The sequence below is a fragment of the Asterias rubens genome, chromosome 3 (assembly GCF_902459465.1).
Source record: "Asterias rubens chromosome 3, eAstRub1.3, whole genome shotgun sequence".
NCBI lineage: Eukaryota > Metazoa > Echinodermata > Asteroidea > Forcipulatida > Asteriidae > Asterias > Asterias rubens.
The window spans coordinates 17,827,237-17,852,345 of NC_047064.1; the positions used below are offsets into that span (position 1 = coordinate 17,827,237).

The 25,109-nt window shown below is 38.8% G+C and overlaps 1 protein-coding gene across 3 annotated transcripts in view; it reads left to right on the forward strand.

Moving 5' to 3' along the window:
• LOC117288150 (extended synaptotagmin-2-like) overlaps positions 1 to 24,073 on the forward strand; it is a 47,066-nt gene extending 22,993 nt beyond the window's left edge. The window contains exons 7-27 of one of the 3 annotated variants that reach the window (XM_033768867.1): positions 2,946 to 3,035; positions 4,279 to 4,334; positions 5,348 to 5,468; positions 5,810 to 5,909; positions 6,398 to 6,468; positions 6,589 to 6,677; positions 6,952 to 7,000; positions 7,750 to 7,839; positions 8,581 to 8,628; positions 11,691 to 11,807; positions 12,525 to 12,599; positions 14,415 to 14,501; positions 14,846 to 14,995; positions 17,147 to 17,197; positions 17,668 to 17,921; positions 18,833 to 18,925; positions 19,584 to 19,718; positions 20,788 to 20,893; positions 21,107 to 21,156; positions 23,003 to 23,052; positions 23,463 to 24,073. In XM_033768867.1, the coding sequence (XP_033624758.1) occupies positions 2,946 to 3,035; positions 4,279 to 4,334; positions 5,348 to 5,468; positions 5,810 to 5,909; positions 6,398 to 6,468; positions 6,589 to 6,677; positions 6,952 to 7,000; positions 7,750 to 7,839; positions 8,581 to 8,628; positions 11,691 to 11,807; positions 12,525 to 12,599; positions 14,415 to 14,501; positions 14,846 to 14,995; positions 17,147 to 17,197; positions 17,668 to 17,921; positions 18,833 to 18,925; positions 19,584 to 19,718; positions 20,788 to 20,893; positions 21,107 to 21,156; positions 23,003 to 23,042 (1,872 nt within the window). In that variant the 3' untranslated portion in view covers positions 23,043 to 23,052; positions 23,463 to 24,073. Of the gene's footprint in view, positions 1 to 2,945; positions 3,036 to 4,278; positions 4,335 to 5,347; positions 5,469 to 5,809; positions 5,910 to 6,397; positions 6,469 to 6,588; positions 6,678 to 6,951; positions 7,001 to 7,749; positions 7,840 to 8,580; positions 8,629 to 11,690; positions 11,808 to 12,524; positions 12,600 to 14,414; positions 14,502 to 14,845; positions 14,996 to 17,146; positions 17,198 to 17,667; positions 17,922 to 18,832; positions 18,926 to 19,583; positions 19,719 to 20,787; positions 20,894 to 21,106; positions 21,157 to 23,002 lie in introns of all 3 variants that reach the window. The other 2 variants (XM_033768865.1, XM_033768868.1) reach the window with 2 other exon arrangements.
• The last annotated feature ends 1,036 nt before the right edge of the window (positions 24,074 to 25,109 follow it).

Genomic DNA, 25,109 nt, shown 5'->3' on the forward strand with positions numbered 1-25,109 from the left:
TTTTAAACTCAATTCAGCTTGTAGCTGCAATGTTTGAATGTGTTTTAATAAACCAATAATAATAAATAAAACAAAATTGATAGCCACCAGGTAATAAACATTTATTAGGCTCGACTAAACTTTCCAAGCTCAAAAGCGCACCAGCAGATCTAAGCAGTCACTTATATGAGACACTGGACAATTAATTTCAATGGTGCTTGATATTGAAAGCAGGGTCCTTTGTATTCGTTGTTAGCCTGTAAGCAGGTACACGCACCATCATTGTTCTGCTGTTAGGTACTCTTTGCTTACACAGCTACAGAAATCGGCACCTGCACAGTAAGCAGAAAATGGTGATCATTAGCGTAGAGTTTGGCGGTAAGCAGAGCCATTAAAGTGGGCCAGACACAAGTTCCTTCAAGTTCACCGACTGTCAAAGAAAAGATACAAATCTGGACTTGTATTGACAGAAGGGCTGATTTTTGTGACCCCCATTAAGGGGAAGTGAGTCACACGGTGACCCATACCCAAGCAAAGGTCGCTGTGTGGGAGACGAATTTCTCCAAACATTCAGCACTTGAGATGATACATAGACCTTGAACTACTCTCTTGAAGGGGCACAGGAATTTCCCTCTGGATGACACATGACGTTCCACCAATCAGATGACGAATATCTGTGTGTGAGAAGTCAAATCTCTTAACTTTTCAAAGCTCTTTATGGCCTCACACCGTTTAATATCTTATCTTATGGGCAATTCCATGGTCAGTCGCATTACACTTTTCTGTGTCATCTTGTTATCTTGGTGTTGGTAGTTCTGTGCGAGATATTCTTTTCACTACTGATTTGTACCTGACACCCGAGGCTTTGAATTGATATAAGAAATGTTGCGGGCTTTGTGCTCTGGATATTATATAACATCCAGAGCACAGTTGTTAAAAAGCAGTCAGTCGCATTACACAAAAAGGACATGGACAAAATTCACTAGTCACAATTCAAAAGTTTCCTCCAACTAAAAACCTTGCGAAAGTTTTACTAACTGCAACACACAACTTTTATACATGAGTATCCAACAGTATACTTATAAATGGCCAGCAACTTGAACGTTTAGGTATACATGTACATGGTCAAACCATGGTGTTGGTCAGTCGCAATAGGGTCAGTCGCATTGCAATTCTCCAGTAAATTTAAAGGAACACGTTGCCTTGGATCGGTCGAGTTGGTTTTTGAAAAGCGTTCTGTAACCGTTTGTTGTAAAATGTATATGGTTAGAAAGATATTGTTAAAGTAGAATACAATGATCTACACAAATATGCCTTGAAATTGCGTGGTTTTCTTTTTACCCTGTCGACTAACATGGTCGGCCATTTATCAAAATTTTGACTCCCATAAATGGCCGACCGTGATAGTTCGCGACGTAAAAGGAAAACCGTGCAATTTCGAGTGATACTTGTGTGGATCATTATATTCTACTTTTAAAACATCTTTCTAACCATATGCATTTCATAACAAACGGTTTCAAACGCTTTTAATAGATCAACTCGTCCGATCCAAGGCAACGTGTTCCTTTAAGCCAAGCCTACGGAGCCCAAGCTGAGTTCTTATTTGGCAAAAACGAATTCATTTCTTGTCAACAACTAAAAATAAATTGATTTTATATGTTAGCTATAACTTCTAAGTGGAAAGAAAGTTGTGAAACAAATTTGTGAAAAGTTGGTGAAAAGATTTTTTTTTGTGTCATGTATGATGTCCATGTTTGCTTGGAATTGTCCTTCTGCGTGAATATATTCCCGTTCATCCTATAGCTGCTTGCCAATCCTTACTGGCGCAAACCTTTTTTACGAATTCCATCGTCAAAAAGCCTTCCACTTCATTGCACCTTCATTGTGGATTGACTTTCCAGTACAAATTTGTCACACTGATTCTACTAGAAAGAACCCAGTGCACAAAGAGAAGGGGTTCGCCACGGTGCGCGGTGTTGGTGCGACTGGCTACACATAATGCACCACAGCACCTTGTAAACCATTACATGGTGCTATGCAAAATAAGTACTGTAGGTCTCATAATTCAAACGTAGTCCCACATCTTGCAGGAAAATGCTGAATTTTATTTTTAAAGCGCCTTGAGTTGAGCCTCACTAAATGTTGATATGTGCGCTCTATAAGAAGCCACTATTACTAATATTATTATAACTGATTTTCAAAAGACTTTTAAAGACACTTGTTTGAAGCTACATTTGTACATTATTATATTAGTTTGCTTCATTGTCAAATTGGGTTTGTTTCATTTGTTTGTATTGTTTATATAGAGGCTCCTGCTTTATGCACTTTGAAAAGTTATTAGTTATAATTAGTATACCAAAATATGCAAATAGTTTTTGTTTAGTGTCTGGGGTCGTCCTGATGGCATGGATGGAATAAAAAACAATGAAGAAAAGTTTGATCAAGCATGAAATTGAACACAGACCTATCACTTGGTGATTTTATTAGGTGGGTTAATTTCAGCTCTTTAACATAACGAACAGATGGTTGGTTTCTCACAACAATGTCTTTTCAGGAGACTGTGGATGCGCTAATTTGGGATGCATTATACAATTAAAGGAACATTACAGAATTTGTAAGAAAAAAAACTCGTCTAAGATCACAGATTTACATAAAACTTACACCATCTAATGGTGATGGTGGTAGAAAACATCCCTTGAAATATTTCTGTCTGAAATGTCATATTTGATGAGAAGCTAATTTCCGTTTGGCCAATCAATCTCAAACTTCTACATGGTAGATAACATAAAGTGCTTACACTGCCAGCAACTGTTTGTTGAGCAAAATCAAACTCTGTAACGTTCCTTTAAGTGTTAAACTTTTAATGCATCATCCCACATTGTTTGTGTACTGTGTTCCTATTTCAGTTCTACACTTTGTTAAACTTCAATGCAGTCAAAAATAATTTTTTCCTCTGTTTTTCACAGCTTCACGGTACCCTACGCGTTGAGATGAAGCCACTGGTTGACAGGGTGCCCCTGATTGGAGGAATGTCTATCTATTTCCTGAATAAGCCGGTAAACATCGTCAAAATCAAGGAATGAACTAGAAAATCTTTGCACTAAAAATGTACAGACCATTACAAAAATTTGAGTGCTGACATCATCAATCATTTGGGATTTTGACAACAATTTACCCCAAAGGGTATCAGACACAATACATTTACACCATTTTAGCTCTGAGGTTAGAGAATTTTTTTTTGACCATTTTAATAAGGACTCTCGGTTGTAAAATGAGTGCATCATAAAACTCGATTTGACCGTGGAGCCTACTGCCACAAAACATGTTGGTAGTCGCTACTTTGGAGCTGGGGGATTCTTAAAGGCAGTGGACATGTGCCGTAGAAATCAAACCGAGAATGGTGTAAAATTCGATGATGTCTGCGTTTGGACGCGCATACGGTTTGCCCCACAAGATGGCGACTTTTCATAGCAAAAAGGGGCTATTCAATACGGTCTATTACCAATAGTGTACACTGTCTTTAAAGGCAGTGGACACTATAGACCTTTTCGCAAATACCGGGGCGCGCGCGTAAAGCTAGGAATTAGGTGCATTGTGGTCTAGCTGGTATCCAAATTTGATCCATATATATCCCACAATGCACCTCATTCAACAGTCTGCGCGTGCGCATTGGTATTTGCGAAAAGGTCTAATGGTAATTACTCAAAACAATTATTAGCATAAAACCTTTCTTGGTGACGAGTAATGGGGAGAGGTTGATGGTTTAAAACATTGTGAGAATTGGCTCCCCCTGAAGTGCCATAGTTTTTGTGAAAGAAGTAATTTTCCACGAATTTGATTTCAAGACCTCAGATTTAGAACTTGAGGTCTCGTAATCAACCATCTAAACGCACACAACTTCGTGTGACAAGGGTTATTTTTCTTTCATTATCACTGATTATTATCTCGCAACTTTGATGACCGATTGAGCTCAATTTTTCACAGGTTTGTTATTTTATGCATATGTTGAGATACACCAACTGTGCAGGCTATTCTTCGACAATTACCAATAGTGTCCACTGCCTTTAATCATTTGATGACTTTAATTTCAAACAATGTTGAAAGCTGTAGACGGCCCCTTCAGAAACTTAAACTTTTATAGTGAGAGTCTTTATAACATTGCATCCTGGTTGTGGATGCCTTTTTAGAAGCATCAATATTTATATAGTTCAGCTGCATGTTTTTGACATAATCTGTCTGGAATTTGTCAAGATATTATTTTTGTTTATTTTGCTGCTTTTTCCTTTATTTGGTTTCTAGGCTATTGACTTTAATCTCACCAATGTGGCAGATATTCTGGACATCCCAGGCTTGAGGTAAAAAAGGGAAAAAATCAGTTTTTATTTGGCAATGTTGTTTAATGGTCAGTGCATTGACAAGTTGTTCTACCAAGCTGGTTCTTCCAATCTCTGTAAACCGAACCTACAGTAGCCTAGTGATAGGGTAACTTTGGGGAGTTAAAACTTAGTAAAACCATCTCCAAGTGTCTCTACATGCCTGCCAATTGCCTCCAAGTTCTCCTCGTGTTGCCAAGTTGCTATTAAAACAAAATTTCTGATTGGGTGGGTTTGAACAAAGAAAGGTGATTCCCTGGCTGCCGCTTCCTAGGTTGTAACCAAATTTGGGTGTGATGCCTGGCTAGACAGCACTTACAGGTTGAATAGCTTCTGTCTTGCACCCCGAACAAAGATATTGACAAAATAAGGAGACCGCCAACATACATGTGGGGCTACAATGTAGATACATGTAGCTCAGTTGGTAGAGCTTCGGCACGTTAATCCGGAGGTCATTGGTTCGAGTCCCACTCTAGTAAATTTTCTTTGTTCGACCCCAAATCATTAAAAAAAATTACTCAGTCAGTCTCCCTTGTGGTTTAAAGCATTTGTTTCCTGAGAAAGGAAAAGTTTAACAAAAGAGAAAGGGAAATCCTCGCTGAAACTGTCTTTATTCTCATCCGTTAAAAGGTCTTGAGACTCGGCCTGTCATTGTTTGACCAAGGTGGTTCATTCTTCTGAAGAGAGTTTTATCAAATACAGTGTACAGCAATTCTTCGCCGATCTTGAATTCTTGGCTGTGGCAGCAGACACTGCGAGTTGACCAGCATTCTTTTGTACTAGCGATTTGCAAAGTAAAAATCCTGCGACTGATCAGATGATCGCTGTTAAGCCCAACCCTTAAACCCATGGCTAGGCGAGGTGGTACAGTCCAGGTACCACCGAAGCTGGTATCTGCTGCCACCAAGAGTTCAAGATTGGTGAAGGACTGCTGGATACTTATATCTCCCTCTCAATGCATTTATCATTGGTGTTTGGTGTTCTTCCTTTTATAGCGGCGTGTTGCACTCCATTCTAGAGGACCAGCTGGCAAACTTCCTGGTCCTGCCAAACAGATTGCCGGTCAAGCTGATCGACGATGTGGACATCAGTAGCCTCAAGTATCCAATGCCACAGGTAAGACAGAAGCCATCTGGGTCATGGCCGATTGGTTTAGAGCATCACTCTTAAGCTGTAGTGGTCAAAGCCGGTTCATACTTCTTGTGAATGCGAAGCGAACTTTTTATGTCACATAGCTGTTTTCGCTGCGAATGTTTCTCAGAAGTTGAAGCCGGCATTTGGAGTGCTATGGTTTCCCAGGATACTCCCCTGGGAGCTGGGAAAGATTAAAGGCATGTTATTGGCCAAATGACCAGGGGACTAATGTAAATTGCATTTAGACCTTTATTGTGAAATGCGTAATATTAGAAATTGTGTTATTAATATTACTATTATTATGTGAATGTTATTTTTGTCAGGGTGTTTTGCGAATTCATGTGATCGAAGCGAAGGATCTTGTTGCGGCAGATTTTGGAATTCTCAAGAAGGGAAAGTCCGACCCGTATTGCATTGTGAGAGGTAAGTCTACAAATAGCTTGATGACCAACCAACCAACCTCACAGAAATACTAGTGATAATTAGGTAATTTGTACAATTATTGGGCAGAGTCTAGCACCGTAACTTGGGTAACTTTGAGGGGTGCGGCACAAGGGGGTGCACTGTTTTTTCGACGAGGGCACTTCTCTGGCCAAGTTTTTGTTTGCCCTTTTCTTTCAAGGCCCCGCTCTTTGTTAGGCCACTGGTCCTGTCCACAGTCTGTCAAAAGGGTCAAGACTGGGGATTCAAATCCATACTCAGAAACACCAGAACCTTGAATCTAGTGAGCTTGACCGCTCGGCCTTGTTGATTAATCTGATGTTCTGGTATATTTACTGAAGATGGAATTTTAAGGTTTTGTCCTTTCAAGAGACCAGTTCTATTTTACTGATGTTCAAGTATCTAAATATTTTTATCTCTCATTGAAACGAATGCAATCTTCATCGTTTTTATTCTGGTTAATCACACAGTTGGCTCTCAGAAATTCAAGACAAAGGCCATAAAGAAGACGCTAAACCCAGTCTGGGAAAAAATCTTTGAGGTAAGTACACGCTGGCTTTTTTCTCCATTTGAAAAAAATAAATACAATTAGTCAATGTGATGCTGATCTGTCTAGCAAAGATATGAATTGCTCAATTGTGTGTTATTCAACTTGTTCCAGGCAATCGTGTACCAGTGCTACGGTCAGATGATGGACATTGACGTCTACGACAAAGATGACGGAATTGGGAAAGACGACTACCTTGGAACGTAAGATTAGTTTATGGTTTTTTTATGTTTTTTTTTTTTTTTTGGGGGGGGGGGGTGGAGAGTTCTTAATGTACACAAAAGGAAAACAATTACACAAGTTAAGCCTGGTTCATACATTTACTTCCTGTGAATGTGAATGCGAAGCGAATGTTGACGTCACAAAATTTGCAACGAATACTTGAAGCAGGGAAGCAGTGCGAATAGCGAATAGTGCCGTGAAAGGATAGTTATGGCATCAAATTTGCATTCACCGGGCTTTTTGTTCTGTTGACAGAATCACCCTAAACCTTCACCATATCTACGAGGTCGGCCATCTCGATGTTGTAAGTATAAAATCAAGATCAATGACTCCGGCTCTGCTTATCATAATAATAATAATATCGAAGTCTTATAATAGCGCACGTATCTACCAAACAAGGTACTCAAGGCACTGAGTATATACAAACTTTCAGAAAGATAGGTTATTGCAGTGATGGATTATGAGACCCAATTAGTTACCATCACCTTATAACGGTTTACAATGTGCTACGGGGCATACAGCAGCCACAGCCAGGAACACCGGGGCGAACCCCTTCTCTTTTTGATTAGTGCACTGGGTTCTTTTACATGTGTTACACAGCACATTGGACCAACGGCTTTACGTCCCATCCGAAGGACGAGGCAATGGTTAAGTGTCTTGCTTAAGGACACAAGTGTCACGGCTTGGGATTCATGTCAACCAAATGAGCATTATTGTGGGTATAATGATTTCAAAATTCAATTATGAGGTCTTCAAATCAAATTTGGTGGAAAATTACTTCTTTCTCAAAAAGTACGATACTTCAGAGGGAGCCATTTCTCACAATGTTTTATACTATCAACAGCGCTCTAGTACTCGATACCAAGTAAGGTTTTACATATTTTATGCTAATAATTATTTTGAGTAATTGCCAATAGTGTCCAAGTGGTGGCATTTTTATCGGTCTTGTTTTCGTTCTTGTTATCAGGGCCTGTCTGACCTGGCCTTAAAAACCAAATAAATATTCTTTATCCCTGATGCAAATTTAACATCAATTCCTTTTGTTGAATGCAGTGGCTACCACTACAGGACATTAAACATGGTGACATCCATCTGGAGCTGACATGGCTGACGCTAACAGAGTCAAGAAAAAATTGCTACGAGGTAACAGTAGACTTGTGTTCTAAGGAGGGGGGGGGCAGATGGGGATCACATCAGTAGTTTTTTTAACTAGATAACAGGCTGCAACTGCCAAACTAAACTTTAAGCAGTCAGTTGTCAAGGAATTCACTGTGGTCAAGTGAAACAGACTGTAGGACTAGCAATCACAAGGATGTGGGTTCGAATTCTCCAAGCTAACTGCCATTGATTTCACACAATGACTAGATTGTCCTCTGGTTACTGAATTACAAGTTCTTGATTTGTGCAAATAGTAATAATAGACGTTATACTATTGTTTTATATGAGAGAGATTGGCAGTTGCCAGCTTGGCATTTATATAGCCCTTGAGAAAGTTTGCCGAGTTCCCTTGACGGAAAAATCCTCTGAAACAAAAATGCTACTGAATATTCATGAGTTAGCCTCCCCATTGGCTGTTGATGATTTTTTGTTCATCAATAACTTTTCACTTTGATACCTGCTGCTTATAAATATTCACGCAACTTATCCATGCTGCTGCTGAATATTCATAAGTTCATCATTCCCCATTGGCCTGTTGGCTGTTGATGATTTTGTTAATCAATACCCATTCCCAATGATACCTACTGCTTATAAATATTCACGCATCCTATCCATGCTGCTGCTGAATATTCATGAGTTCATCTCTCCCCAATGGCTGTTGATGATTTTTTTCACTGCTTATACATAACTATGACTCTTATCCACACTGCTGCTGAATATTCATAGAGCGAGGAAGAGGTTCAAAAGCAACTGAAAGAGGCGGAGATGGAAGAGGTAGGGACTTTAATATGCATGTTGCCGTGACAACCATCTTTATGACATCTCTCCGCTCAATTCATCTTGCCTTTCAACGATCACCCGTTTGAATAAAAATGTCTTGTACGATTGCTGTGTTTGGCACAGCTATGAGGAAGAGATTTCCAAATGGTTTTTGATTCCTTGTCTTCCCTGAGTCAGTCTTGAGATGATTTTCTCACCCGCCTGGACCTTCAAGAAACTAGTTTTGTTTTGTCGCTGTTATTTTTGTTGACAGAGTTCCTTCATTAGTTTTAGATTAATATCTTTGCATGATTTTGTGATGTCATCAAACTGTATGAGTCGTTTGCCGGGAAGAAAAGTATGGAGAAACAAGTCAAAACAGGCCACCAGGGGTGAACATTTTCAAAAATATTTTTCTTGGAAATTTAAATGCCAAAATATATTTTATTTTATATTGGGAACTTTCTTCCTGGTTAGCACTGAAATAAAATGTGCTGATGTATTCTTGACTTTAAACCCCGGACTTTATTCTTTCACATTTCTTGATACTTCTACTTTCACAACTTTTGAACAAAAATGGGTATCAACATGGAGTTTGAACAGCAGTAATGCATACATTATTCTCTTTTCAAATGTATGAAAAATAAACTGGGTAGACAAACAACTCATTTTGCTTAATCTCATCACATCTGTTTTTCGAGTTTAGAGAGTAGAGTTGTGTTTTTCCTCTTGTAGATCTGTCTCTGTCACTGTACACCGAGAGAACTCTGTGCTGTTTTAAACATTAATCATTTTTCTGATGCAGTTCTGTGGTCATCATTGAGTAAGTTCGGGTGAGCGACTAGACTAGACCTGAAACTGTAACCTACACACACATGTAGCTCTCGCATTGACCTAATTGTCCATGCTCCAGTGCATGGTCGATGTACATGTAGTCAATCTCCCTGTGCTCTATGGTTTCTGGTTAGACTATTCGGTCAAGTGTAGTCGCCACCTGAATTTACTTGTTTTTGTTACATTTAGTCACATGAATGGCAGAGGGTGGAGGGGACAGGGTTTACTATTAGTCTTGGTGCAAGACCTTTTCGTTGTGATCAACAAACTGCTCTATTTTTATTTCTATGGATTTCCCGAGTAGTGTGGAAGGGGCTTTGGTTTTACTGTTTATAGAGACCAATACATCTCTGTACAATTTTTACCACATTGGATGCCAAGACAACGTTAAATTTTTTCTTCATACAAGTACACAATAATTAAAATTGTAAATGATCCGGGGAAAAAGGTCATCCAAAGTGATTGACTGCTCAAAATAACATTCATGGTATAATTTTTGGGGATCTTTATGATATAAGCTAAAGACACATGGACACCTTTGGTAATTTTCAAAGACCAGTCTTCTCACTTGGGGTGTATCTCAACCATTGCACAAAACAACAAACCTGTGAGAATTTAAACTCTTGGTCATCAAAGTAGCGAGATACCGAGTAAGTTTTTATGCTATTAATTATTTTGAGTAGTTACCAGTGCCTTTAAAAGCTGGTTGGTTTAATCTGGAAACAAAATCTGCTCACACCTCCTCTTTTATTATATATGCAGAAAAACAACAAAATTTGAATGGTTTTTCTCAAACATATAATTCAAAGGTCTAAGGGGTCCGATACCCAAAGTTTGCCACTTTCGTTAATGTTCCATTTCTTGTTTGATTCTTGTGACTTTCACAATCCTCTCGTTTTCTTTACTGTGTTCTACCATTTGTATACCTTTTATGTAATGACAACATTTTTATTAACCCATTGACATTTCAGTTGCACTCGTGAGAATTGTTTTGTGTAATGTTTTGAGGTTTTCCTAATGTGTTCGTCAATTGTACCGTAGAGTAAGGACGGACTCATATGATTGTACTATGGGTCTTGCAAAGGGCTGGTGTCGTAGGAAAATCTGTACCCCAGAGATTTTTATCCCCCTCATGAGAAATTAACATGAGCTGAAGGAGGTTTATGGGGGACCGAATCTCCGGGGAATAGATCTCCTGCCACACTGGAAACTTTGCTTTCTGAAGACGAGCAGAGTATACTGTACGAAACGTCGAGACCACACCGGCTCTTTTCAGAGTCAACACTCCCTCAAAAAGAGATTTTTACCCGCAAGTTTTACTTGGTTGTACCCGCAAGTCTACTATTTTTACAGTTACTCTTAGGGATAGTTATAGTGCATCCTCCGGACCTCAGAGTAGAATAAAGATTTGAAAGAAGAGGTCCCACTGTTTCCCTATCGAGAGATACATGTAACAGCAGAACAGGTTCTTTTCGGAACCTATAGTCTTGTAGTATATGGGATTTAAGACATTGCATGGTGAGGTACAGTACAATCTATCTTTATTGGATGTGCCATATGTAGCACCACCACGTGTATACCTATTGCTGGGTAGAATACATGTTATCTTGAGGACTCACATGCTATGTATTCTACTACCTGACTACCCCCAAGTAGATTTTTTTGGCATTCGGGGGACTTTTTTACTACCAAAAAGAGAGTAGATTTTTGGAATTTGATACTTCTCAGTTCTGAAAAGAGATTTCATAAAGTGCTTACACCGCTAGCAACTGTTTTTTTTTAGCAAAAACTAATTCTTAAAGACACTGGACACTATTGGTAATTGTCAAAGACTACTGTTCTCACTTGGTGAATCTCAACAGTTGCATAAAATAACAAACCTGTGAAAATTTGAGCTCAATATTGGTCGTCGAAGTTGCGAGATAATAATGAAAGAAAAACACCCTTGTTACACGAAGTTGTATGCGTTTAGATGGTTGATTTTGAGACCTCAAATTCTAAATCTGAGGTCTCGAAATCAAATTCATGAAAAATTACTTCTTTCTCGAAAACTACGTCACTTCAGAGGGAGCCGTTTCTCACAATGTTTTATACCATCAACCTCTGCCCATTTCTTGTCACCAAGTAAGATTTTATGCTAATAAATATTTTGAGTAATTACCAATAGTGTCCACTGCCTTGAATAATACAGCTTTTTCTATCTTTGAAAGTAACTCCTGTTTCTTCTCTCGTTGTTGCTGTAGCGCATGGACTTGAACGACAATGAAGAAGAGGAAGCTGAAGGTAGCGATGAAGAGGATGATTCCACTTTCTCTTCTGCCCTCTTGATCGTCAAGCTGGACTCTGCTAAAGAGCTTCCGGTAAGCTCCATTACTTTTAATCAGCCCTAACGATCAATATATAGATGTTATTTTTGCATCATGGATGAAGAATAGAGCTTGTTTTTTACCCTTACACCGATCCTGAGTTTGTAAAACACAGGCCTTTCAATCTGTGAGATTCAAACCCACAATTTTTGCATTGCTAGAGCAGATGTCTTACTACTAGCAATGAGCTAGCCCGGTGGCTATAGAAGCATTTTGTATATGCATCAAGGAAAACCATCACACAACATGTGCAGTGAACATTGTAGATTTAATTTGCCATCCATTCCCTTATGGGTTTTTTGTAGAGTGTCATGGCCGAGTGGTTAAGAGCATCGAATTCAAGTTCTGGTGCGTTTTCACCGGAGTGTGGGTTCGAATCCCGGTCGTGACACTTGTGTCCTTGAGCAAGATACTTTACTATAATTGCTTCTCTTCACCCAGGGGAATAAATGGGTACCTGCGAGGGTAGAGGTTGATATTGTGAATGAAAAAGCCTTTGGAGCGATATAAACTGTTGCCCAGGTTGTATATTCCTACATGTAAGGGAGCTGAGAAACATTAAAAAGGGATGTTATTGGCCCTTTGACCAGGGCACTAATGTAAAGCGCTTAGAGAATTAAGTGTTAGTTATTAGGCGCTATTTAAATCGAAAGTTATTTATTTATTATTTTCTGTAAAGCAGGGTGTTTATTTTGTATTGTTTTTCTACAGGTCTCAACACGATCGTCCGCATTGCCACATCCCTATGTCAATGTGTCAGTCGAGAGAGACAGTAAGACAAGTCAGGTTGGTTTGAAACAGAAAAAAAGCAAAATGTTTTGTGGTTGCTTGAATCATATTCTTCCAAAACTAAAGTTTGTGGCTTGTCCATCAAATGTGACCCGCTACGTGAAAATGAGTCAGATGTTGACATTTCAAGGATTGAGTTATATCAGGCATGAGAATCTTCCGGTTTAAACCGGAATTCCGTTTTTTTTCCTTTCAAAATTGTGGTCTCCAAGTTCGATGTAAATTTGCTATAAAATTCGGGGGGTAGGTTTTTGGGGGTATACATTTAGATTTCTCTAATCCCTCTTCTCTAGTCAGACAATGTCAGTTTACCTTTGTAATTGTTATTATCGCGGATCCACACGTACGGCGTTCATGAAAAAACGGCACCTAAAAACTAAACAATAAATTGCCGTCCAGCAACTGGCCCAGTTTACGGCTTGTGGTCTTCCTGGCATCGCGCATGCATGCAGCAGCAGCGACAGATGTATAAACTTGCCTCATTCCTTGCTTCGTTTATAGTGGTACGGTTCAATAATGTTTGCGTGTAATGCGCTTGCTGCTGCAGCAAAGATAACTTATATGCATGGCTGGAAAGAACACACCAACAGCAGTAATTTGGTATACATGTACATGTATGTCTTAGCCTTGGGGTGTATTGCGTTGCTGAGTTACTCCCGTTTGAAATTAGCCAATTCATATTTTTTTCTGAAAAACGAATTACAAGTAAAGTGATGTTTTAAACTACTATTTCGTGCAAAAGGATACAAACTAGACATGCGTATGGTCACAAAATTGTTGTATTTATAGCATTATTACCTAAAAGTAAGTGTTCTAAAGGTTCAACATGCAAATATATCACTTAAAAAGTAAAAAGAAATAATTTATTTTTTATTTTTATTAAACTGTCCATTACTTGTAATAATGCATTGGGCGACATCTGACTCATTTTCACGTAGCGGGTCACAAATGTTCTAGCTCCGTTACCATGTTCAAAAGGTCGCTGAAAACATTTTTTTTTAGTAATTCAGTAATTCTCGCCCGGTTTGGCCTGCACGTTCTCGTCTTTTGCGGGACTTTCTTCGGCTCTATGCTGCGGCTTGACCTCTGGTCGTGTTTTCTTTCTTGGTTTCTGATTTCATTCACATTGTTGTTGGTTTTTTCTGGTCATTCTCACAGCGCTTTGCAATTTTAGGAAAAGGCGTTTTATAAATGGTGTTATTATAATCATTGTTGTTATGTGATGCCATCAAGCTAAGTTTGTTGTTTGGGTGGGTGCGTGAGTAGATATACACATTCAAACTGGGGACCTACGTGTACATACACAAATAACAAAAGAGGACAACAAAGTCCATGGTTCGGAAAAGGCCCACAGTTAGGAAATGTGTCCAAAACCGATGGGAGCTGTTGCAAAAAAGTTAAGAGTATAATTAAAGGAGGGACAATAGGAGGTCCACAGTTGCAGGGGTATACACTGTACAAGCTTGTGTAATTGTGTATTATTTGAGTGCTTTTTCTACTCTTCCCATTTGTGCTTGTCCCCTGCACCCCGCACCTACATGTACATGCAGTATGGACACTGAGCATTCACAGTCAGCGCACGTACATATACACTTATGAAACAATCTACGTCTTCACATCCGACAGGCCTCATCTATTGAATCTTTCGAAATCTTGTTAAAAACTCTTTTGCTTTTATGCTAAGCAAAGTTATAATTATTTTATGTGTTTATTAACCAAAAAAAAGTAGAAGCGCTTTGTAACTTTTTTAAAAGGCGCTTTATAAATAATATTCATTGTTATTACTGTTATTAATATGTGCTTTCCCTGCAGGTTCAAAATGCGACGGTTTCACCGGTGTGGGAAGAGGTGTTCAACTTCTTGGTCCAATCTCCGAGCTATCAAAATCTCAAAGTGGAGGTACGTAGCACCCTTTTTAGACAGGCGCCGAACCAAATAGATAAAGAGCAACTCTAGGTTGACCCAAATATATTTTTGTTTCAGACAGGCAAACTTAACATAACACTTACTGAAACCAAGGCGCTCATATGGACTTGAATGACTGCAACAGTCGATCTTTCGACTTCTAGTCATCAAGTTACTCCTTACTGTTTCAGACTTAATTCAGAATCAGAGTCGCACCTGTCTGAAACGGATTCAGTGGCCAATTTTAATTTCATCTCAAAATTTGTTATGACCAATTATAGCTCTGTCATGGTCTTTGTTTTTAATAAACCATGTCAAATCAAATTGCTTGATTTCAGGTAATTGACAAGAGGAAAGACAAGTGCATTGGAATGCTCTCTCTACCAATCAAACAGATTCTGTCAGCTCCTAGCATGGTGTTAGAGCAACCCTTCAAACTGGACGGGTCTGGACCCCAGAGCTTCATCACCTTGAGAATGTGCATGAGGGTGAGTAACAGAACAGGTCATCTTTGGGGGGGGGGGAGAGGGGGGGTCAAAGTCATTGATATCCTAGACTGGACTTTTCCACATATGCAAGGGGGGTGTCGGGTCCCAGAGGGGCTAAACATATGCTTTATTCATGCTCTTGTGCACAAAATTTTCTAACAAACCTACCCAGAGGATCAGCAAATCTGTGTAAGGATAACCCAAAATAACATTCTTTTATCCCCCAGGTGCAAACTTAACATCTATTAAATTGTTGGGTCACCCATATACATGTACAGTTTGTAGGGTTAGAATTGCCTCTAGCTACCTACCAATCTCGGTCGTCTAGTTGGTGAGACATTTGCTCTCGAATTGCAAAGGTGGTGGGTTCGAATGCCACCCGAGTACATGTTATATGCCTGTGATTTTGTTCACACAACTCGGGAATGTACTGAGTGCACTTTGTGCACTTGATGGCTTTTTTCCAAGCCTTTTATCTTGTGACTCCTTGGTCCAACAGTGTTTGTGTGTTTTTATTTTGTAATGTTTATTGCTTATGAATGATTCTACATATATTGTGTTTATTTGCTTGTTTTGTTGTTGTTGTTATAGTGTGCACATTTCCTCTTTAATGTGCTCTTAATTACATGTACATGCCCTTGTTTTTTCTGCTTTCTTTTCACTGGATATATGTACATGTATTGTTTTGATTACATTGTCTCTGCTTCTCTGTGCCTTGAACATCTCTTAAAGGCAGTGGACACTATTGGTAATTGTCAAAGACTAGTCTTCTCACTTGGTGTATCTCAACATAAGCATAAAATAACAAACCTGTGAAAATTTGAGCTCAATCGGTCATCGAAGTTGCGAGATAATAATGAAAGAAATATAACCCTTCTCACACGAAGTTGTATGCGTTTAGATGGTTTATTTCGAGACCTCAAGTTCTAAATCTGAGGTCTCGAAATCAAATTCACAGAAAACTATTTCTTTCTCGAAAACTATGGCACTTCAGAGGGAGTCGTTTCTCACAATGTTTTATACTATCAACCTCTCCCCATTACTCGTAATCAAGAAAGGTTTTATGATAATAGTTATTTTCAGAAATTACCATTAGTGTCCACTGCCTTTAAGATTGTTTTGGCACATTGAAAATGCATAATATTATTATACTATGATTAGGCCCATCTAAGTAGTGTACATGTACATGTTAGCTTTCCTTCATTTCTCTATTTTTCCTAACACCTCAGAATATGTTTGGTCATAGATACATGTAAATGGCACCTTACATAATTTTGTATTTACTGATTAGTCTTACATGTAGGTAGATAGCGCTTTACAAGTTTTTAATTTAATTTTTATTATTATTATTATTGACCCTTTCAACTATTTAAAGCTGTTTGTTGTTTTATCTTTGGATGTCACAAATATATATATATGATAAATTTATTTAGAACAATAACATTCATATCCCTCCTACATTGACCCCCTAGCAGTGTTTATTAAAGGAACTGGACATGTTTGGTAACTATTCAAAATATTATTAGCATAACACATTACTTGGTAATGAGCAACAAAGAGCTGTTGATAGTATAAACATTTTTTTGAAACGGCTCCCTCTGAAGCATCGTAGTTTTTATGAAAGAGGAAATTTCTCACCCAAAATATTTGAAGTTGAGAAAGACTGTTTTTCATTTATTTATTTTTCTTGCAACTTTGATGACCAATTGAGCCCAAATTTAACAGATTTGTTATTTTACGCATATGAGGGATAGATCCAGTGAGAATACTGGTCTTTGACAATTAAATTACCAAATGTGTCTAGGTCTTTAATTGTTGACAACACTTATTTTGGACACTTTTACTTTCCTAGTTGTTTATCATCATCGCGCCAGTCTAACCGAACATCATCTAACCGAGTGAATATAAAAGAAAGATTTGGCCACCTGTTTTGCTTTTTATTTATTATTTATGTTTAATTTTTTGAGAGGATTTTATTTTAGCACATTACATGAAGAATAAGAGAGAGAGAGAGCAAGATTTGAATTATCAAATTTAATTTTTTAATTTAAATCAATGTATTTACTGATCAGAGGAATCTGAGTGAGTATTTAAACTGTATATATGGGTAAAACTAAGAAATTAATATATTTTAAACTTTCTCACAAACAGGGATTGGAACGTAAGAAGGCCCTGAAAGTAAAAAATCCTAGAGCTATGTTGGTAAGTTGAGAAAATGTCACTTTGACATTCCAAAACAGCAAGATTTTGAGTGATTTAAAGGCAATTTTCCTTTTTAAAATCCGCCTTAAACTCTTTTTGCCCAGGGGTGTCGTGGCCGAGCGGTTAAGAGCTCCGAATTCAAGCTCTGCTGATTCTGTTCAGCAGAGTGTGAGTTCGAATCCCGGTCGTGACATTTGTGTCCCTGAGCGAGACACTTATTTATTATTGCTTCTCTCCACCCAGGAGTAAATGGGTACCTGTGAGGGCAGAGATGGTTCTTGTGATTGATTTAGCCGAGTAGGGCATTTGTTGCACGAGGCTGTATACTCCCCAGGGAGCTGAGATGGTTTAAGGAGTGAATTAAGGCCCAGTGACCAGGGGTAATATCTTGAAGCGCTTTGAGACACTCGTAGGGAGTGAAAAAGCGCTATATGAAAACTCAATATTATTATTATTATTATTATTATAAGATGTCTGAAATTAGCATGGAAGTTGAGGAGGAATCTGGTCTCTCTGACACATTGGACGTCAAACCTCAGAGACAGTCGTCTGTCTTCAGAGAGACATCAGTTGATGACGCCCAGTCGCCCAAGCGCAGCCCCCGTAAGGAGCGATTGTCGGCGGTGCCCAACCAGTCAGACAGTGCTTCGTTGTCGGAGAGCATCGGAGTTGCCCAGCCAGTCAGCGAGAGCGAGCTGCGCAGGCGACTGGTTCAACACTCAAAGTGAGTCGGGAAAAGTTGAAGGCACTAGGGAGAAGACCTTTAGAGCAAGTGGGGTGTCATGGCCGAATGGTTTAGAGCATCAAATTCAGGTTCTGGTGGTTAAATCATCAGAGTCAATGTTTAAATCCCGGTAATGATGCTTGTGTCCTTGAGCGAAATGCTTTACTATAATTTCTTTTCTTCACCCAGGGGTATAAATGGGTACCACCTCCTGTGAGGGAAGAGGTTGGTATTGTGTAAGAAAAGCCACTGGAGTGCCACGGCAGCTCAGGGGTATACTCCCCAGGAAGCTGACAAAATTGAGTTTATTCCCAAACCATTGCACCCAATTTGTTACAATGTTGTTTGCGCTGGAAATATTAACTCAATTTCATCCATTATAATGAGCTGGCACCATCAAAAAAGCCCAATACACTTTCCATCTGCGGGCATGTTAATAAAATGTGGATTTATTTATCTGTACAAGCTTGTGAACTTGCTATAAATAGAAATGCATTGTCTGCCCAAAACCGCAAGCAGCCATTGTACACGCAGTTCGCTCAACACGTCACGTGCACACAGTGCAAAGTCTTATTTCTTGAGTGAATACAAAAGTTAGTTAAAATGGATATTAGAAAGTTTTGTCGATAGATTTTCCAGGAAATACCCCCACTTAAGAATAACACTGGCATGAGTCCGCCAAAGTGGTAAATCAATCCTTTCTGCAGTACAAAAATTACATTATAGATTTGTTTTGCCCCCCCTAAATTTAAGTTTGCCCCCCTCTTGCCCCCCCCCAGATTAACAGGTCTGGTGCCGCCGAGGTAGAGGGGTTAAATGTAATGTAAGAGGTATTAAATGCAGCGACTTTCAGAGGAGACTTTCAAATAAGTTTACAACTTGTATTTTGTTATGTTCTTTTTATCTTAAAGGGAGAGTGAGGAGGCTCCACTGGGAAAGCTGCAAGTAACCCTGAGATACAGTGTGCCAAAGAATCGACTTATTGTCGTCATCCACAAGGGAGAGTAAGTAATCTTTGAGAGGTTCTAAATCACTTCAATTTTATCACCCCCCGTCGCCGGCAAAGCAAGTCAAAGGGGGCATAGTGTTTGCCTTGTCCTTCCAGAAGGACTTGACGCATCAACTCCTAGCCTCTGCTTCTCCTTAACCTAGTTGTTGTCCTACGTTAAGCTTCTTAATATATATAACTATCTAAATCATTGTGAACTTTCAATTTGTTCATATTCTAAGTTACTCTGTATTACTTTAAACTCATAATTGAATATAATTGACAAACTTTGTTAAAACGTGTAACTGAGGGCAGCAATAAAACTAAATGTTTGTGAACTGAAATGAATGTAAATAAAGGCCCGAGCCGAAGACGAGGGCCTTTATCGCATGGCCACGACCCTGCAAGGTTTAAAACGACAGTTAAAAAACAAAAAAAAAACAAACTTGGTTTGTGGACTGGTCGTGAGATCCCCCAGAAGCCTATTTTTTTTGGACCCCCCTAGATCAAATACAAGTCCATTTGGGAACGCATGGTAGAATTACACCAAAGCCAAACACGGTAACCTTTCGCGTGGCAGCGGAAGAAAAGATTCAATGGGACACGGTATTAGTGCTGCCACAGTCAATCCAGACTTGCATTTACCTCGTCATTTCATACTTTTCTTTCTACAGAGGGATTAAACGTCAAGAGTCAAACGAGGCTCCAGATACCTATGTGAGGTTGTACCTCCTTCCAGACAAGTCCAGGTCCAGTAAACGCAAGACCAAGGAGATCAAGGACACCCATGCACCTGTCTATGATGAAACGTGAGTAGAGAAACCACTTGTTGACTTCTTTGTGGTTTTGTATAATAAGTCATTGTTGAGTAGATGTTAAGTTTGCATCGGGGATAAAGAATATCAATTTTTGGTTTTTACCCATATACACCGATGTGTGTAGCACTGTATACTCAGTACTTTCCCGAGTCCTGTGGAAAAAAAATCACAGGCATTTTACTCGGGTGTGATTCGAACCCACGACCTTTGCAATTCAAGTCTAGTTGGCATGACACTGCTCTAGAATTGCAAAGGTCGTGGGTTTGAATCCCACCCGAGTAAAATGCCTGTGATTTTTTCCACAGAACTCGGGGGAAGTACTGAGTAATAAAATATTGTGCTTATATACAACGGTGTAAGGACAAGACTGAAGCATTTTTGTCATCCCTGTTGTAAAGTCAATACAGCGCAGAGATATGTTGACGATTTTTTATTGCTGTCTGGATGTTTTCAATTGATTTGGGTTGTGAGCTACCTAGCCCTATTTTGGGGGTTTCCGTGGGAAGCAGCTGAGGTTTTATAGTATAAACTTTGATGTGATCACTGGCTACACTGCAGCTATAGTTGTATGGCTTCTGACTGGCACCGTCGATCAAAGATACATTGACAAATTAGGGAGACCGCCCTTACCACATTTGAAAGCTCAGTTGGTATTGCACTGTTACTTTAATCTGGAGGTCATTGGTTCTTGTAAATTTATTTTGCTTGACCCAAAATCCTTTTAAAATTGTACTCTGTAAGTTTTCCTCATAGTTTATAACTTAATACACACCTGTACTTTTAACTGACTGATAGTTCCACATCACTGCAGTTGTTTGATAACAACTTGTTTTTCTTCTCTTGTAAATTTTGTGTCCATCAGTATTATTATTATTTTGTTTTAAATGCTGCTTTCAATATTTTTGTTTGTCTTCTTCACTCAATTTTGTATTTAACAAACTTTAATGTATTCAATTGTCCAGTAAATTGCTTAAGCCTTTGACTTTTTATTTGGTGATGTATTTTTTTAAATAAACAAAAACTGAATTGAAGCTTATTGAATAACATGTACCTTCCACAGTGTTGAATATATGATAGCAGCCAATGAAGTCAATACTCGCACTCTGAAGCTAATGGTCAAAGACAGCTCTCGCTTCATCTCTCTATCGGATCCTGTGATTGGTCAGGTGGGTATCATTGAGGGGAAAACGAGCCAATTGGCACTGTCGTCTAATATGTGTCTCTCTTTAAAACACTTTGGGTTTATTGAAATTTTATATTCTGTCACAAGGTTAGGAATGTTTTACTTTTATTTGGTTTGACTGTAATGATAAGTAGTTTGTCCTTTTGTCCAATGCTGAATAATCTCCTAAATTAATATCTTTGTGTTTACTACGCAGGCTGATATCAAGCTTTTGGACTATGATCTCAGCAAAGCTACAACGGAATGGTGAGTGCCAATATAACTGCTCTCTGTTAATTTATTATCATTATAGACACTGGACACACGCTTAAAATAACAAACCTGTGAAAATTTGAGCTCAATTGGTCGTCTAAGTTGCGAGATAATAATGAAAGAAAAAACACCCTTGTCACACACTTTCAGATGCTTGATTTCGAGACCTCAAATTCTAAATCTACGGTCTCGAAATCAAATTTGTTGAAAATTAATTTATTTCTTCAGAGGGAGCTGTTTCTCCCAATGTTTTATACTATCAACAGCTCTCCATTGCTTGCTACCAAGTAAGGTTTTTTGCTGATAATTATTTTGAATATTTACCAATAGTGTCCACTGCCTTTAAAGCCCTGTTCGCATTGGACTTAATTTGGCTAAACTAACCGAGCCAATGGGTAACTTACCCATTTTAAGTCCAAATGCGGACAGCCCAGGAAGTTTTTCTCCCAGCTAACTTACCTGACCCGAATGGCTAGTTTAACCGAGCCAAAGGTGCCCGGTTAAATTGACCAGGTTAGTTTAACCGAGCTGAAAAGTCCAATGCGAACGCGATCGGGTAAAAGCCGTCCCGGTAAAAAAGCCACATCCGGTCCCCAATCTACCTGCAGCCACATGATTGCATGATGACACATCGTACATCGTACATTGTGTACATGGACAGAAGCTCAGTTGCACTGAATACATTCTCGCTGTCATGCACCCCTGTCAAAGGTCACTGTGATAGCGCCCTCTTGCGTTTTTCTTAAGTAAGTGGATATGTGTTTTACCGATCGTGTTGGTTAGTTTACCCACGTCAATATTTCAAGTGTGGACGCTGGTAAGTTTCCCCTTTTGGAATGTTAACAACTGTCTCGGTAAAACGTTAGTCCAATGCGAACACGGCTTAATGTGGCATTTTATGGTCGAGGGGGTTATAGACCACCGAAAACTCAAACTATGGTGTTGCTGATCAGCAGAGTGTGGGTTCTAGTACTGGTTATGACACTTGTGTCCTGAGAAAAATACATTATAAAAATGTCCTTTATCCTGTGGAAGGGACATACATGTAAGGATTGTGGCAGTGCACGTAAACGAACGTAGAAAACTTCATAATTGAAGAGTGGGGTAAAACTTTGCGTTTCTGGTGTAGCAAGCGAACTGGTTTCCTCACGATACAAAGTACCTTAAACAGCGGCTACAGGATAATCTCAATATTTTAACTCTTACCCTTTTTTGGCCAAACAGACATTGTAGATACAGATCTACATGTATAACTATTTTACGCTTAAAATTTTCATTTGGTAATAAATAATTCAAGTCAATTTTCATTAGGTAATAAATAATTCAACTCAAAAATGCACCTCTCCACGCAGCTTTTTCAGGCAGGAGTAAAAAACTGCTTATCTATTATAATGACCCCTTGACGTCAGTGGCGATTTTCCCATAATTGGATTTGAACACAGTTCTCCAGCTTTGTCAAACTGAAGGCGTTTTTTTCCACATCAAATAGCCGCTAATGACATCACGATTCCTTTGTCGCGCGGGTTTGTTTGACCTCACATTTTTCAGAATTTTGGCTTGGAGTGTTTCGGGGAAAAAAGATTTTTACCATGGTTTAACGTGAGGTACGAGACTCGTTATATGTTTTTTCTGTTCCCTTGGACTGCATGTATTACAAAAATGTAACAACTATATTTATCTGAGCATTCTGTAGCCGCTGTTTAATAGCAAAGGGCTGCCCACATTGTGACTGCTGTGCAGTGAATACCATGGAATGTCTGCCACAAACAATATCAGGAGCAATCTCCATTGTATACGTAAAACATAAACAGCCTCAACTTCTCTCTTTTTATCCGTATAGGTTTATTCTGAAACCAAGCGACGCAGATTCCTCCAAGTGATCTCCAAAAGGTTGTGACCCCAATTCAATATAAGGACATCTTAGGCAAAATTTATTTCGGCTTCCAAATGAACCATTATAGATGGAGACACTGCGATGGGGATCAGTTAAACCCACCTCTAAAAAGGACCCGCCGTTTCCTTTTGTTGAAGGAATTTCTCCTTGAGATTTGTTACCCTACCCATGAAAGCCCTGTCTCTCCGGTGAAATTGGTTGGCTGTTACCATTCTTTAATTGCCAACCATGTTCAATTTCCCTTTTTTTTGTCAGGAAATACTGAGAACCTTAAAAAGGGTTTTCCTTTTTATTTGAACACATTTTTAAATTTTTCAGCTTGCCCATATTATGATATGTTTTGGTGCTTTAATATCTACGTAATGTGTGCATGAACAATGTTTTGAATTTTTTGTTCCCGCCTTAGTTATAAACATGAGACGCTCCCCTCATGCCCTACACCTTGAACAGAACTGAATCATTAAGTCCACTGAGTCATCACTGAGGCTGCCCTTGGCAACACCCTTAGCCAGAGTCACAGCTGAAGCCACCAAGTTGGACACTGCCACTGTGTTCTTCTGAAATGTGCTCTAAATTTTTACAATTACATTTACGGTAATCACGCACTTACCAGTTTGTATAGACAGTATTAAAAATATTAATAATAATAAAAGTTGCTTCTTATATAGCACAAGGTGCTGTATTCAGGATTAACTCATGCTGTGTCTTTTGGTGTGTAAAATAACTTAAAATAAACAAACAAACAAACAAACAAACAAACAAACAAACAAACAAACAAACATACATACAAACAAACAAACACAAAATCAACCACAATCGAGACAAAGGTTACTTTTATAAAGTGGAATTTTGATGATGACAGAAGGGCCTTTAGGATGGCTTCTATTTCATCACCACTGCATACTGTAATACCGGCTTAAATACCACGTCTTATGTACCATCTGTGATTGTTATACCTCGGTAACAAACTGTGAAGTTTGATTGGTCGAGAACCAATTATGTGACGAGCAACAAAAACGCATGTTACATGGCTCGACGGGCCGGGTAACATGAAAAGTGATGTACACTCTGCCTCGGGTGCCATTTCCCCCCTCGGGTGTACAAAACACCATGGACCCCCGTCACAGCGTGCAACATTTGTATACTGGTATCCTACAATGTACTTATTTTTGCTCAGCAACAAACTTTTTAAGCAACATTTGCTGTTTAAGCAGCGATATATTTGCGGGTTTTAGTAGCTTGTTTTTCTGTTTGCGATTTGATGTGATAAGTGACTAATTAATTAACATTTATGGGAAACATAATGCAAATTTGTGTATAAAATAATCGTATTTGTATTCATGATCCAAACGAAATTTAATTTCATGGGTTAATGTTTATATATTTTTGGTTGAGGTATTGTTGTGGTTCAATTAAGCAAATTTTAGTCTACTCAATAGTTGTTTGACTTCAAAAGATATTGATAAACGTCAAGTTGTACAAACAAGTGTCATATCAAAGTTAATGTGTATCTTTCATTCGGTGCTGGCTAACCAGAGTGAGGCTTGGGGAAAACTAGTCTGGTGCTTTGACATGTTAGTGCTTGTGTACAGGTATCCGGCTGAGAATTCAGCAACTAGGCATTAAATAGCGATACTATCATGAGAAAATGTATCAATGTATATATAACTCCGTAATATTAAGATAAAACCTGCTTCCCTTTACTGGATTGCCAATATTGTCTTTGCGCATCAATTGATGGTACATTGCCAGGGAGTTATATTTGACTGCTTTTCTACTGGCATACTTAGACTTTGTGTACACCAATATAGGGTATAGCAATATTGATATTTCCACAATGCTTAACTTACTAGTCAATACTCTCTATGCATCAATTGAAGGTACATTGCTATGGACGTGTATTTTACTGCTTTTCTACATAGCTATGAACATTTCTGCAGTACTTCGACTAACTTGGCAATACTGTCTATGCATCAATATAAGGTACATGAGGATACATGTACCATGATCATGAGGATACATACATCCCTTTTATTTGAATATTGCGGTTCGG